Source organism: Heptranchias perlo, unplaced genomic scaffold, assembly GCF_035084215.1.
Source record: "Heptranchias perlo isolate sHepPer1 unplaced genomic scaffold, sHepPer1.hap1 HAP1_SCAFFOLD_257, whole genome shotgun sequence".
Taxonomy (NCBI): Eukaryota; Metazoa; Chordata; class Chondrichthyes; order Hexanchiformes; family Hexanchidae; genus Heptranchias; species Heptranchias perlo.
In genome coordinates, this window is record NW_027139269.1 from 196,013 (window position 1) to 211,449 (window position 15,437).

Below are 15,437 nucleotides of genomic sequence, written 5' to 3' on the forward strand. Positions count from 1 at the left end.
GGGGTTCTCCGAGTGATCCTTCTGCTTTTTGGGGGGGGTTCTCGGTTGATCCTGCAGCTTTTTTCGGGGGGTTTCTCGAGTGATCCTGCAGCTTTTTGGGGGGTTCTCGAGTGATCCTTCAGCTGTCCAGGGGTTCTCGAGTAATCCTGGAACCAGGGGTGGGGGAAGACGGGGGTGTTCCTGGACATGTCCACACGTTTTTGAATCGACTGGGAGACTCGGGTGTGTGCAGTGCTGGGAGGCCGGAGATGGGCACAGAGAGAGGTACGTACAATCAGATTTGTGTTGGGCAGGTGGCTGAGGGTTTTTTTGCACACTGGTTTTGCCATATTCTTTCTGCAATCCTGCTTTAGTCGGGTTGTTAATACTGTGAATATTGGTGAGGGAGCCATGCATGTCAATTCAGGTTCCCCACTGTCTGTACCTTGGCTTTACAGAGAGCCACCTGTATTATAATGATAATAATGTACTGTACATACCATCAGGAGGATTAATTTGCATGGAATGACTTGTACGAGCTGTAAATAATGGCAAATAATTGTAAAGTGTAATTTATAAAAGGAGCAGCTTGCTACACAAATGGACAGAGGATTGAAACGGAACTGTAAACTTGAATTTGTGCCTTTTTTTCCCTTGTATGTAATGTAAACAATCTGGATATCAGCTGTATATTTCCCCAGATATCATTAAAGCTTTTGAGATCAGACTTCTGACATTGGCTCTGACTGTTCTTAGTGTCACTCGTCTCATTCGTTAACCATTAATTTGCTCCTTTTAATTTGATTACTTCCAGCCCTCCCACTCAGCTCCCACTCCTCTCTCTTCCTCAACACTCTTTTAGAATTGATCGGTGAACTCCGCAGCCTCAGTGTCAGTGGCTTAACATTTAACAGCAACAGGGTGCAGCGCAGGCCTGGGGCGACCTGCTCGAAACTCTGCTCTCAGAGTCCAGTCACACTGTCCCGCTGGCCCCCAGGGGGTGGAGGTGGTGGTGGGGGGAGCCTTCCCTCGTCTCTGTGTATAATGCAGACATCGACATGGGGCCAAACCCACAGATTAGCAAAGGCACAAATTCATTTTTACATGATCCGTGTTTTTTTTTTTTGTTTTTTTTTAGGACAGGTTTCTCAGAGCGAGCTCTTTCACTGGACGCAAACCCCCTCCTCCTCCTCCTCCTCCTCCCCCCCAACAAACAAAACAATGGCCGTAGGAACAGGAGTAGTTCATTCTCATCGTTAAACCTTCGCCCCTCCACCAGTCCCCTCACCAGCCCCAAAACTCGAGGAGTCGACCGGGCACTGGCGGGGGGGGAGGGGGGCCGGGCACGGCCGGGGCTGGCGGGGGATGGGCCGGGCTGGCGGGGGGCACGGCCGGGCTGGCGGGGGGGGCACGGCCGGGGCTGGCGGGGGGAGGGACCGGGCTGGCGGGGGGAGGGGACCGGGCTGGCGGGGGGAGGGGAGCCGGGCAGGGCCGGGCTGAGGCGGTGGGGGGAGGGGGCCGGGGCGGCGGGGGGAGGGGGCCCGGTGGGCGGGGAGGGGGCCGGGCTGGCGGGGGGGGAGGGGGCCGGGGCTGGCGGGGGGGAGGGGGCCGCGGGCTGGCGGGGGGGGGGAGGGGGCCGGCTGGGCGGGCCGGGCTGGCGGGGGGAGGGGCCGGCTGGCGGCGAGGGGCCGGGCCCGGGCTGGCGGGGGGGGAGGGGACCGGGCTGGCGGGGGGGGGAGGGGGCCGGGCTGGCCGGGGGGAGGGGCCTGGGGGAGGGGCCGGGGCTGGCGGGGGGGGGGACTCCGCCGGCTGGCGGGGGGAGGGGACCTGGCGAAGGAGGCCTCTCCGTGCCTTGGTGATTAGTCCTCACGCCTCCCCGCCTCGCCGCCTGCCTCCCCTCCTCCCCTCCTCCTCCCCTCCTCCCCTCACTCCTCCCCTCCTCCCCTCGCCCTCCCCCTCACACTCCTCCCTCTCCCCTCACTCCTCCCCTCCTCCCCTCACTCCTCCCTCCTCCTCACTCTCCCCTCCTCCCCCCTCCTCCCCTCCTCCTCCCCTCCTCCCTCACTCCTCCCCTCTCCCCTCCCTCCTCCCCTCTCCCCTCACTCCTCCCCTCACTCCTCCCCTCTCCCCCCCTCCTCCCCTCTCCCCTCCCTCCTCCCTCACTCTCCCTCCTCCCCTCACTCCTCCCCTCACTCCCTCACTCCTCCCTCCTCCCCTCACTCCTCCCTCCTCCCCTCCTCCTCCCTCCTCCCCTCTCTCCCTCCTCCCTCCTCCCTCCCCTCCTCCTCCCTCCTCCCCTCTCTCCCCTCCCTCCTCCCTCCTCCCCTCCTCCCTCCTCCCCTCTCCCCCTCCTCCCCTCCTCCCTCCCCTCTCCCCCTCCTCCCCCTCTCCCTCCTCCCTCCCCCTCCTCCTCCCTCCTCCCCCTCTCCCCTCCTCCCCCCTCCCCTCCCCCTCTTCCCCTCCTCCCCCTCTCCCCCTCCTCCCCCTCTCCCCCTCCTCCCCCTCTCCCCCTCTCCCCCTCTCCCCCTCCTCCCCCTCTCCCCCTCTCCCCTCCTCCCTCTCCCCCTCCTCCCCTCTCCCCTCCTCCCCCTCTCCCCTCCTCCCCTCTCCCGTCCTCCCCCTCTCCCCGTCCTCCCCCTCTCCCCGTCCTCCCCCTCTCCCCGTCCTCCCCTCTCCCCGTCCTCCCCCTCTCCCCGTCCTCCCCTCTCCCCGTCCTCCCCCTCTCCCCGTCCTCCCCCTCTCCCCGTCCTCCCCCTCTCCCGTCCTCCCCCTCTCCTCCTTCTCCTCCCCTTCTCCTCCCCCTCTCCTCCCCGTCCTCCTCCCCTCTCCCCGTCTCTCCTCCCCCTCTCCTCCTCCTTCTCCTCCCCCTCTCCTCCTCCTCCTCTCCTCCCCCTCTCCTCCTCCCCCTCTCCTCCTCCCCTCTTCTCCTCCCCTCTCCTCTCCCCCCTCTCCCTCCCCCTCTCCTCCCCCCCCTCTCCTCTCCCCCTCTCCTCCCCCTCTCCTCTCCCCCTCCTTCCCCTCCTTCCCCTCCTCTCCTCCTTCCCTCCTCTCCCCTCCTCCTCCTCCCCTCCTCCCCCCTCCTCCTCCTCCTCCCTCCTCCCCCTCCCCCTCCTCCTCTCCCCCTCCTTCCCCTCCTCTCCCCTCCTTCCCCTCCTCTCCCCCTCCTCCCCTCCTCTCCTCCTTCCCCTCCACTCCTCCTTCCCCTCCACTCCTCCTTCCCCTCCACTCCTCCTTCCCTCCTCTCCCCTCCTTCCCCTCCACTCCTCCTTCCCTCCTCTCCCTCCTCCCCTCCTCCTCCTCCTCCTCCTCCTCCTCCTCCTCTCCCCCCCTCCTCCCTCCTCAATCGGTCCCTCCTCCCAGTCTGTGTGTCAGTGCCACCCACACAGGCCCTGATAAACCTCCCCGTCTCCTTTCTGTCCGAAGGATTGTTCCATCATGCAATTGTATTAACAAATCAAGTGCTGGGGGCTTTGTGCAACTGGACAGTCTGATTGGTCACCTTGATAACACGGGGGTCAAAAAGAGAAGACCGGACACACACAAACCTACACTCACAGTGAGGCTCGGGGGGACGGGGACTGGGTATGTTACTGGACCAGTGACCCAGGGACCGGGACCAGTGACCCAGGGACCGGGACCAGTGACACCAGGGACCCGGGACCAGTGACCCAGGGACGGGGACCAGTGACCCAGAGACCGGGGACCAGTGACCAGAGAACGAGAGTTCAAATCCCACCCGGGCCGTTTGAGAATTTGAATTCAGTTGAAGAAATCGGTTAATAAAAAGTTGCTCTCAGTAAAAGTGACCGTGAAACTGTCGGATTGTCGTAAAAACCCAACTGGTTCATTAATGTCCTTTAGGGAAGGAAACCTGCCGTCCTACCCGGTCTGGGCCTATATGTGGCTCCAGACCCCACACCAACGGGATTGACTCTTAACTGCCCTCTGAAGGGGGCCCAGCAAGTCACTTCGCACAACACTATCAGTTCAAGAAGGCGGCTCACCACAACCTTCTCAGGGCAGCTGGGGACGGACAGTAAATGCCGGCCTTCCCAGCAACGACCACATCCCCAGAAGGAATTTTTAAGAATAGGGAAGCAGGACACCATGCAGCTCCTCCCTCTTCTTGACATGATGTGGAGATGCCGGTGATGGACTGGGGTTGACAAATGTAAGGAATCTTACAACACCAGGTTATAGTCCAACAGCTTTATTTGAAAATCACAAGCTTTCGGAGCTTTCTCCTTCGTCAGGTCCAAAGGACGAAGGAGCAAAGCTCCGAAAGCTTGTGATTTCAAATAAAGCTGTTGGACTATAACCTGGTGTTGTAAGATTCCTTACATTTCCAGACAGACTAGATAGACAGAAACTGTTCCCATTGGTGGAAGGGTCAAGGACCAGAGGACACAGATTTAAGGTGATTGGCAAAAGAACCAAAGGTGACATGAGGAGAAACTTTTTTACCCAGCGAGTGTTTAGGATCTGGAATGCACTGCCCGAGGGGGTGGTGGAGGCAGATTCAATCATGGCCTTCAAAAGGGAACTGGATAAGTACTTGAAAGGAAAAAAATTGCAGTGCTACGGGGAAAGGGCGGGGGAGTGGGACTAGCTGGATTGATCTTACAGAGAGCCGGCACGGATTCGATGGGCCGAATGGCCTCCTTCTGTGCTGTAATCTTTCTATGATTCTTGCTTTTGTCGGCTCTTGGATGCCTTATTAGCCTTTATTGCAAGGGGGTTGGAGTACAAGAGTGAGGAACACTTGCTGCAATTGTTCAGGGCTTTGGTGAGACCTCACCTGGAGTACTGTGTACAGTTTTAGTCTCCTTATCTAAGGAAGGATATACTTGCCTTGGAGGGAGTGCAGAGAAGGTTCACGAGATTGATTCCTGGGATGAGAGGGTTGTCCTATGAGGAGAGATTGAGTAGAATGGGCCTATACTCTCTGGAGTTTAGAAGAATGAGAGGTGATCTCATTGAAACATATAAGATTCTGAGGGGGCTTGACAGGGTAGATGCTGAGAGATTGTTTCCCCTTGGCTGGAGAGTCTAGAACTTCTAGATCCCTTGAAGAGTATAGAGATTGCCGGAGTAAAGTTAAGAGAGAAATCAGGAGGGCAAAAAGGGGATATGAGATTGCTTTGGCAGATCAGGCAAAGGTGAATCCAAAGAGCTTCTACAAATACATAAAGGGCAAAAGGGTAACTAGGGAGAGAGTAGGGCCTCTTAAGGATCAACAAGGTCATCTATGTGCGGAACCACAAGAAATGGGTGAGATCCTGAATGAATATTTCACATCGGTATTTACGGTTGAGAAAGGCATGGATGTTAGGGAACTTGGGGAAATAAATAGTGATGTCTTGAGGAGTGTACATATTACAGAGAGGGAGGTGCTGGAAGTCTTAACGCGCATCAAGGTAGATAAATCACCGGGACCTGATGAAATGTATCCCAGGACATTATGGGAGGTTAGGGAGGAAATTGCGGGTCCCCTAGCAGAGATATTTGAATCATCCACCGCTACAGGTGAGGTGCCTGAAGATTGGAGGGTAGCAAATGTTGTGCCTTTGTTTAAGAAGGGCGGCAGGGAAAAGCCTGGGAACTACAGACCAGTGAGCCTGACATCTGTAGTGGGTAAGTTGTTAGAGGGTATTCTGAGGGACAGGATCTACAGGCATTTGGAGAGGCAGGGACTGATCAGGAACAGTCAGCATGGTTTTGTGAGAGGAAAATCATGTCTCACGAATTTGATTGAGTTTTTTGAAGGGGTAACCAAGAAGATAGATGAGGGCTGTGCAGTAGACGTGGTCTACATGGACTTCAGCAAAGCCTTTGACAAGGTACCGCATGGTAGGTTGTTACATAAGGTTAAATCTCATGGGATCCAAGGTGAGGTAGCCAATTGGATACAACATTGGCTTGACGACAGAAGACAGAGGGTGGTTGTAGAGGGTTGTTTTTCAAACTGGATGCCTGTGTCCAGCGGTGTGCCTCAGGGATCGGTGCTGGGTCCGCTGTTATTTGTTATTTATATTAATGATTTGGATGAGAATTTAGGAGGCATGGTTAGTAAGTTTGCAGATGACACCAAGATTGGTGGCATTGTGGACAGTGAAGAAGGTTATCTAGGATTGCAACGGGATCTTGATCAATTGGGCCAGTGGGCCGATGAATGGCAGATGGAGTTTAATTTAGATAAATGTGAGGTGATGCATTTTGGTAGATCGAATCGGGCCAGGACCTACTCCGTTAATGGTAGGGCGTTGGGGAGAGTTATAGAACAAAGAGATCTAGGAGTACAGATTCATAGCTCCTTGAAAGTGGAGTCACAGGTGGATAGGGTGGTGAAGAAGGCATTCGGCATGCTTGGTTTCATTGGTCAGAACATTGAATACAGGAGTTGGGATGTCTTGTTGAAGATGTACAGGGCATTGGTGAGGCCACACTTGGAGTACTGTGTACAGTTCTGGTCACCCTATTATAGAAAGGATATTATTAAACTAGAAAGAGTGCAGAAAAGATTTACTAGGATGCTACCGGGACTTGATGGTTTGACTTACAGGGAGAGGTTCGACAGACTGGGACTTTTTTCCCTGGAGAGTAGGAGGTTAAGGGGTGATCTTATAGAAGTCTATAAAATAATGAGGGGCATAGATAAGGTCGATAGTCAAAATCTTTTCCCAAAGGTAGGGGAGTCTATAACGAGGGGGCATAGATTTAAGGTGAGAGGGGAGAGATACAAAAGGGTCCAGAGAGGCAATTTTTTCACTCAAAGGGTGGTGAGTGTCTGGAACGAGCTGCCAGAGGCAGTAGTAGAGGCGGGTACAATTTTGTCTTTTAAAAAGCATTTGGACAGTTACATGGGTAAGATGGGTATAGAGGGATATGGGCCAAGTGCAGGCAACTGGGACTAGCTGAGTGGTATAAACTGGGCGACATGGACATGTTGGGCCGAAGGGCCTGTTTCCATGTTGTAACTTCTCTGATTCTATGATTCTATAACGAGAGGGCATAGTCTCAGGATAAGGGGTCGGCCATTTAGGACTGAGATGAGGAGGAATTTCTTCACTCAGAGGGTTGTGAATCTTTGGAATTCTCCACCCCAGAGGGCTGTGGATGCTGAGTCATTGAGTATATTCAGGGCTGAGATCGACAGATTTTTGGACTCCAGGGGAATCAAGGGATATGGGGATCGGGCGGGAAATTGGAGTTGAGGTTGAAGATCAGCCATGATCTGATTGAATGGCGGAGCAGGATCGAGGGGCCGAATGGCCTGCTCCTGCTCCTATTTCATATGCTCTTACACAGGGGTGCACAGCAACATAGGGTGGGTCCAGTGTCTCCCTGTACAGTGTTGGGGATGATCCAGTGTCTCCCTGTACAGTGTTGGGGATGATCCAGTGTCTCCCTGTACACTGTGGGGATGATCCAGTGTCTCCCTGTACAGCGTTGGGGATGATCCAGTGTCTCCCAGTTCAGTGTTGGGGATGATCCAGTGTCTCCCAGTTCAGTGTTGGGGATGATCCAGTGTCTCCCAGTTCAGTGTTGGGGATGATCCAGTGTCTCCCAGTTCAGTGTTGGGGATGATCCAGTGTCTCCCTGTTCAGTGTTGGGGATGATCCAGTGTCTCCCTGTTCAGTGTTGGGGATGATCCAGTGTCTCCCTGTTCAGTGTTGGGGATGATCCAGTGTCTCCCTGTTCAGTGTTGGGGATGATCCAGTGTCTCCCTGTTCAGTGTTGGGGATGATCCAGTGTCTCCCAGTTCAGTGTTGGGGATGATCCAGTGTCTCCCTGTTCAGTGTTGGGGATGATCCAGTGTCTCCCTGTACAGCGTTGGGGATGATCCAGTGTCTCCCAGTTCAGTGTTGGGGATGATCCAGTGTCTCCCAGTTCAGTGTTGGGGATGATCCAGTGTCTCCCAGTTCAGTGTTGGGGATGATCCAGTGTCTCCCTGTTCAGTGTTGGGGATGATCCAGTGTCTCCCTGTTCAGTGTTGGGGATGATCCAGTGTCTCCCTGTTCAGTGTTGGGGATGATCCAGTGTCTCCCTGTTCAGTGTTGGGGATGATCCAGTGTCTCCCAGTTCAGTGTTGGGGATGATCCAGTGTCTCCCTGTTCAGTGTTGGGGATGATCCAGTGTCTCCCTGTTCAGTGTTGGGGATGATCCAGTTTCTCCCTGTTCAGTGTTGGGGATGATCCAGTGTCTCCCTGTTCAGTGTTGGGGATGATCCAGTGTCTCCCTGTTCAGTGTTGGGGATGATCCAGTGTCTCCCTGTACAGTGTTGGGGATGATCCAGTGTCTCCCTGTACATTGTTGGGGATGATCCAGTGTCTCCCTGTACATTGTTGGGGATGATCCAGTGTCTCCCTGTACAGTATTGGGGATGATCCAGTGTCTCCCTGTTCAGTGTTGGGGATGATCCAGTGTCTCCCTGTACATTGTTGGGGATGATCCAGTGTCTCCCTGTACATTGTTGGGGATGATCCAGTGTCTCCCTGTACATTGTTGGGGATGATCCAGTGTGCCCCTGTACATTGTTGGGGATGATCCAGTGTCTCCCTGTGCATTGTTGGGGATGATCCAGTGTCTCCCTGTTCAGTGTTGGGAATGATCCAGTGTGTCCCTGTACATTGTTGGGGATGATCCAGTGTCTCCCTGTTCAGTGTTGGGAATGATCCAGTGTCTCCCTGTGCAGTGTTGGGAATGATCCAGTGTCTCCCTGTTCAGTGTTGGGGATGATCCAGTGTCTCCCTGTTCAGTGTTGGGAATGATCCAGTGTCTCCCTGTACATTGTTGGGGATGATCCAGTGTCTCCCTGTACATTGTTGGGGATGATCCAGTGTCTCCCTGTTCAGTGTTGGGAATGATCCAGTGTGTCCCTGTACATTGTTGGGGATGATCCAGTGTCTCCCTGTTCAGTGTTGGGGATGATCCAGTGTCTCCATGTTCAGTGTTGGGGATGATCCAGTGTCTCCCTGTTCAGTGTTGGGGATGATCCAGTGTCTCCCTGTTCAGTGTTGGGGATGATCCAGTGTCTCCCTGTACAGTGTTGGGGATAATCCAGTGTCTCCCTGTACATTGTTGGGGATGATCCAGTGTCTCCCTGTACATTGTTGGGGATGATCCAGTGTCTCCCTGTGCAGTGTTGGGGATGATCCAGTGTCTCCCTGTGCAGTGTTGGGAATGATCCAGTGTCTCCCTGTTCAGTGTTGGGGATGATCCAGTGTCTCCCTGTTCAGTGTTGGGGATGATCCAGTGTCTCCCTGTTCAGTGTTGGGGATGATCCAGTGTCTCCCTGTTCAGTGTTGGGGATGATCCAGTGTCTCCCTGTGCAGTGTTGGGAATGATCCAGTGTCTCCTGTTCAGTGTTGGGGATGATCCAGTGTCTCCCTGTTCAGTGTTGGGGATGATCCAGTGTCTCCCTGTACAGTGTTGGGGATGATCCAGTGTCTCCCAGTTCAGTGTTGGGGATGATCCAGTGTCTCCCTGTTCAGTGTTGGGGATGATCCAGTGTCTCCCAGTTCAGTGTTGGGGATGATCGTGTCTCCCTGTACATTGTTGGGGATGATCCAGTGTCTCCCTGTTCAGTGTTGGGGATGATCCAGTGTCTCCCTGTTCAGTGTTGGGGATGATCCAGTGTCTCCCTGTTCAGTGTTGGGGATGATCCAGTGTCTCCCTGTTCAGTGTTGGGGATGATCCAGTGTCTCCCAGTTCAGTGTTGGGGATGATCCAGTGTCTCCCTGTTCAGTGTTGGGGATGATCCAGTGTCTCCCTGTTCAGTGTTGGGGATGATCCAGTTTCTCCCTGTTCAGTGTTGGGGATGATCCAGTGTCTCCCTGTTCAGTGTTGGGGATGATCCAGTGTCTCCCTGTTCAGTGTTGGGGATGATCCAGTGTCTCCCTGTACAGTGTTGGGGATGATCCAGTGTCTCCCTGTACATTGTTGGGGATGATCCAGTGTCTCCCTGTACATTGTTGGGGATGATCCAGTGTCTCCCTGTACAGTATTGGGGATGATCCAGTGTCTCCCTGTTCAGTGTTGGGGATGATCCAGTGTCTCCCTGTACATTGTTGGGGATGATCCAGTGTCTCCCAGTTCAGTGTTGGGGATGATCCAGTGTGCCCCTGTACATTGTTGGGGATGATCCAGTGTGCCCCTGTACATTGTTGGGGATGATCCAGTGTCTCCCTGTGCATTGTTGGGGATGATCCAGTGTCTCCCTGTTCAGTGTTGGGAATGATCCAGTGTCTCCATGTTCAGTGTTGGGGATGATCCAGTGTCTCCCTGTTCAGTGTTGGGGATGATCCAGTGTCTCCCTGTTCAGTGTTGGGAATGATCCAGTGTCTCCCTGTACATTGTTGGGGATGATCCAGTGTCTCCCTGTACATTGTTGGGGATGATCCAGTGTCTCCCTGTTCAGTGTTGGGAATGATCCAGTGTGTCCCTGTACATTGTTGGGGATGATCCAGTGTCTCCCTGTTCAGTGTTGGGGATGATCCAGTGTCTCCATGTTCAGTGTTGGGGATGATCCAGTGTCTCCCTGTTCAGTGTTGGGGATGATCCAGTGTCTCCCTGTACAGTGTTGGGGATAATCCAGTGTCTCCCTGTACATTGTTGGGGATGATCCAGTGTCTCCCTGTACATTGTTGGGGATGATCCAGTGTCTCCCTGTGCAGTGTTGGGGATGATCCAGTGTCTCCCTGTGCAGTGTTGGGAATGATCCAGTGTCTCCCTGTTCAGTGTTGGGGATGATCCAGTGTCTCCCTGTTCAGTGTTGGGGATGATCCAGTGTCTCCCTGTTCAGTGTTGGGGATGATCCAGTGTCTCCCTGTTCAGTGTTGGGGATGATCCAGTGTTCGGGATGATCCAGTGTCTCCCTGTGCAGTGTTGGGAATGATCCAGTGTCTCCTGTTCAGTGTTGGGGATGATCCAGTGTCTCCCTGTTCAGTGTTGGGGATGATCCAGTGTCTCCCTGTACAGTGTTGGGGATGATCCAGTGTCTCCCAGTTCAGTGTTGGGGATGATCCAGTGTCTCCCTGTTCAGTGTTGGGGATGATCCAGTGTCTCCCAGTTCAGTGTTGGGGATGATCCAGTGTCTCCCTGTACATTGTTGGGGATGATCCAGTGTCTCCCTGTACATTGTTGGGGATGATCCAGTGTCTCCCAGTTCAGTGTTGGGGATGATCCAGTGTCTCCCTGTGCAGTGTTGGGAATGATCCAGTGTCTCCCTGTTCAGTGTTGGGGATGATCCAGTGTCTCCCTGTTCAGTGTTGGGGATGATCCAGTGTCTCCCTGTTCAGTGTTGGGGATGATCCAGTGTCTCCCTGTTCAGTGTTCGGGATGATCCAGTGTCTCCCTGTTCAGTGTTCGGGATGATCCAGTGTCTCCCTGTGCAGTGTTGGGAATGATCCAGTGTCTCCCTGTGCAGTGTTGGGAATGATCCAGTGTCTCCCTGTTCAGTGTTGGGGATGATCCAGTGTCTCCCTGTGCAGTGTTGGGAATGATCCAGTGTCTCCCTGTACAGTGTTGGGGATGATCCAGTGTCTCCCAGTTCAGTGTTGGGGATGATCCAGTGTCTCCCTGTGCAGTGTTGGGAATGATCCAGTGTCTCCCTGTTCAGTGTTGGGGATGATCCAGTGTCTCCCTGTTCAGTGTTGGGGATGATCCAGTGTCTCCCTGTTCAGTGTTCGGGATGATCCAGTGTCTCCCTGTGCAGTGTTGGGAATGATCCAGTGTCTCCCTGTTCAGTGTTGGGGATGATCCAGTGTCTCCCTGTTCAGTGTTCGGGATGATCCAGTGTCTCCCTGTGCAGTGTTGGGGATGATCCAGTGTCTCCCTGTTCAGTGTTGGGGATGATCCAGTGTCTCCCTGTTCAGTGTTGGGGATGATCCAGTGTCTCCCTGTTCAGTGTTCGGGATGATCCAGTGTCTCCCTGTGCAGTGTTGGGAATGATCCAGTGTCTCCCTGTTCAGTGTTGGGGATATCCAGTGTCTGCCAGATCCATGTTCGGGATAATAGACCATCAGAGATAGGAGCAGGAGTAGGCCATTCGGCCCTTCGAGCCTGCTCCGCCATTTAATGAGATCATGGCTGATCTGATTTTTACCTCAACTCCACTTTCCCGCCCTTTCCCCATATCCTTTGACTCCCTCGCTGATCAAAAATTTCTCTAACTCAGCCTTGAATGTATTCAATGACTCAGCCTCCACAGCTTTTTGGGGTAAAGAATTCCAAAGATTCACAACCCTCTGGGAGAAGAAATTCCTCCTAATTTCCGTCTTAAACGGGTGACCCCTTATTCTGAGACTATGCCCCCTTAGTTTTAGATTCCCCCATGAGGGGTAACATCCTCTCAGCATCTACCCTATCGAGTCCCCTCAGAATCTTGTATGTTTCAATAAGATCTCCTCTCATTCTTCTAAACTCCAATGAGTATAGACCCAACCTGTTCAATCTTTCCTCATAAGACAACCCTTCCATACCCGGAATCAACCTAGTGAACCTTCTCTGAACTGCCTCCAATGCAAGTATGTCCTTCCTTAAATAAGGGCACCAGAACTGTCCGCAGTACTCCAGGTGTGGTCTCACCAGCACCCTGTACAGTTGGAGCATGACTTCCCTGCTTTTATACTCCATCCCCCTAGAAATAAAGGCCAATATTCCGTTTGCCTTCCGGATTACCTGCTGCACCTGTATGTTGACTTTTTGTGTTTCATGTACGAGGACACCCAGATCCCTCTGTACCGTAGCATTTTGTAATATTTCTCCATTCAAATAATATTTTGCTTTTTTATTTTTCCTCCCAAAGTGGATGACTTCACATTTTCCCACATTATATTCCATCTGCCAAATCTTTGCCCATTCGCTTAACCTGTTAATATCCCTTTGCAGACAACTTGCTTTTCCACCTATCTTTGTATCATCGGCAAATTTGGCCACAAGACACTCTGTTCCTTCATCCAAGTCATTGATATATATTGTAAATAGTTGAGGCCCCAGCACTGAGCCCTGCGGCACCCCACTAGTTACAGATTGCCATTTTGTAAATGACCCTTTTATCCCGACTCTTTGTTTTCTGTTAGTTAGCCAATCCTCTATCCATGCCAGTATATTACCCCCAACACCATGAGCTCTTATCTTGTGCAGTAATCTTTTATGTGGCACCTTTTCGAATGCCTTTTGGAAATCCAAATATACTGCATCCATTGGTTCCCCTTTATCCACCCTGCCCGTTACTTCCTCAAAGAACTCTAATAAATTTGTCAGACATGATTTCCCCTTCATAAAACCATGTTGACTCTCCTTGATTGTATTATGAGTCTCCAAATGTCCTGCTACTACTTCCTTAATAATGGATTCTAGCATTTTCCCAATGACAGATGTTAGGCTAACTGGTCTATAGTTACCTACTTTCTGTCTCACTCCCTTCTTGAATAGGGGTGTTACGTTTGCGGTTTTCCAATCCGCTGGGACCTTTCCAGAATCGAGTGAATTCTGGAAGATTACAACCAATGCATCCACTATCTCTGCAGCCACTTCCTTTCTGACCAGTCTGCCATGAGGGACCTTGTCAAATGCCTTACTAAAATCCATGTAGACAACATCCACTGCACTACCCTCATCAATCCTCCTTGTCACTTCCTCAAACAATTCAATCAGATTTGTAAGGCATGACCTTCCCTGAACAAATCCATGCTGACTATCCCTGATTAAACCATGCCTTTCCAAGTGACAGTTTATCCTATCTCTCAGTATTGATTCTAATAGTTTGCCCACCACCGAGGTAAGACTGACCGGCCTATAATTGTTCAGCCTTTCCCTCGTACCCTTTTTAAACAATGGTACTACGTTTGCAGTTTTCCAGTCCTCCGGTACCTCCCCTGTATCGAGTGAGGATTGGAAAATGATCCTCAGAGCATCCGCTATTTCCTCCCTGGCTTCCTTCAATAGCCCAGGAAACAATCCATCCGGCCCTGGTGACTTATCAACTTTCAAGGATTCCAGTCCCTCCAGTACTTCCTCTCTCGTTATGTTTACCTTATCCAATATTTCACACCTCTCCTCTTTAACTACTACCTCCGGATCATCCCTTTCCTTTGTGAATACGGAGACAAAATATTCATATAAAACCCTACCCACATCCTCTGCTTCTACACACAAGTTACTGTTATCATCCCTGATAGGTCCCACCTATGAATGATCCACTGGATGATCCAGTGTCTCCCAGTTCAGTGTTGGGGCTGATCCAGTGTCTCCCTGTTCAGTGTTGGGGATGATCCAGTGTCTCCCTGTACAGTGTGGGGCTGATCCAGTGTGTCTCTGTGCAGTATTGGGGATGATCCAGTGTCTCCCTGTTAACTATTGAGGATGATCCAGTGTCTCCCAGTTCACTGTTGGGGATGATCCAGTGTCTCCCTGTTCAGTGCTGGGGATGATCCAGTGTCTTCCAGTTCAGTGTTCGGGATTTTCCAGTGTCTCCCAGTTCAGTGTTGGGAATGATCCAGTGTCTCCCTTCAATGTTGGGGATGATCCAGTGTCTCCCTGTTCAGTGTTGGGGATGATCCAGTGTCTCCGAGTTCAGTGTTGGGAATGATCCAGTGTCTCCCTGTTCAGTGTTGGGGATGATCCAGTGTCTCCCTGTTCAGTGTTGGGGATGATCCAGTGTCTCCCTGTTCAGTGTTGGGGATGATCCAGTGTCTCCGAGTTCAGTGTTGGGAATGATCCAGTGTCTCCCTGTACAGTGTGGGGGATGATCCAGTGTCTCCCAGTTCAGTGTGGGGGATGATCCAGTGTCTCCCAGTTCAGTGTGGGGGATGATCCAGTGTCTCCCAGTTCAGTGTGGGGGATGATCCAGTGTCTCCCAGTTCAGTGTGGGGGATGATCCAGTGTCTCCCAGTACAGTGTGGGGGATGATCCAGTGTCTCCCTGTACAGTGTGGGGGATGATCCAGTGTCTCCCTGTACAGTGTGGGGGATGATCCAATGTCTCCCTGTGCAGTGTTTGGGATGGGCCCAAGGCTTCTCACACTCCGTGTTCAGGTCAGATCAGGGGGTCGTGGTTTTGATCACATGAGGGCACGAAACAGAACATGAATCGGCATTTGAAATGAGTTTGGAGCAATCGGAACACACAACGCACTGGGAGGAGGCCAGAGTGTGACCCTCCCCATCAATCTGCCACCTCACTCCGAGGTCGAAACTAAAACAGTGTCAGAACAGCGTAGAGGGAGCTTTACTCTGTATCTAACCCTGTACCTGCCCTGGGAGTGTTTGATGGGACAGTGTAGAGGGAGCTTTACTCTGTATCTAACCCTGTACCTGTCCCTGGGAGTGTTTGATGGGACAGTGTAGAGGGAGCTTTACTCTGTATCTAACCCTGTACCTGTCCCTGGGAGTGTTTGATGGGACAGTGTAGAGGGAGCTTTACTCTGTATCTAACCCTATACCTGACCCTGGGAG

The 15,437-nt window shown here is 52.6% G+C and overlaps 1 protein-coding gene across 1 annotated transcript in view; it reads left to right on the top strand.

Annotated features, from left to right (window-relative positions):
* The first annotated feature begins 248 nt into the window (after nt 1-248).
* LOC137310521 (tau-tubulin kinase 1-like) overlaps nt 249-15,437 on the top strand; it is a 34,542-nt gene continuing 19,353 nt past the window's right edge. The window contains exons 1-2 of the mRNA XM_067978291.1: nt 249-264; nt 1,118-1,122. Of these exons, the coding sequence (XP_067834392.1) occupies nt 249-264; nt 1,118-1,122 (21 nt within the window). The remainder of the gene's footprint in view (nt 265-1,117; nt 1,123-15,437) is intronic.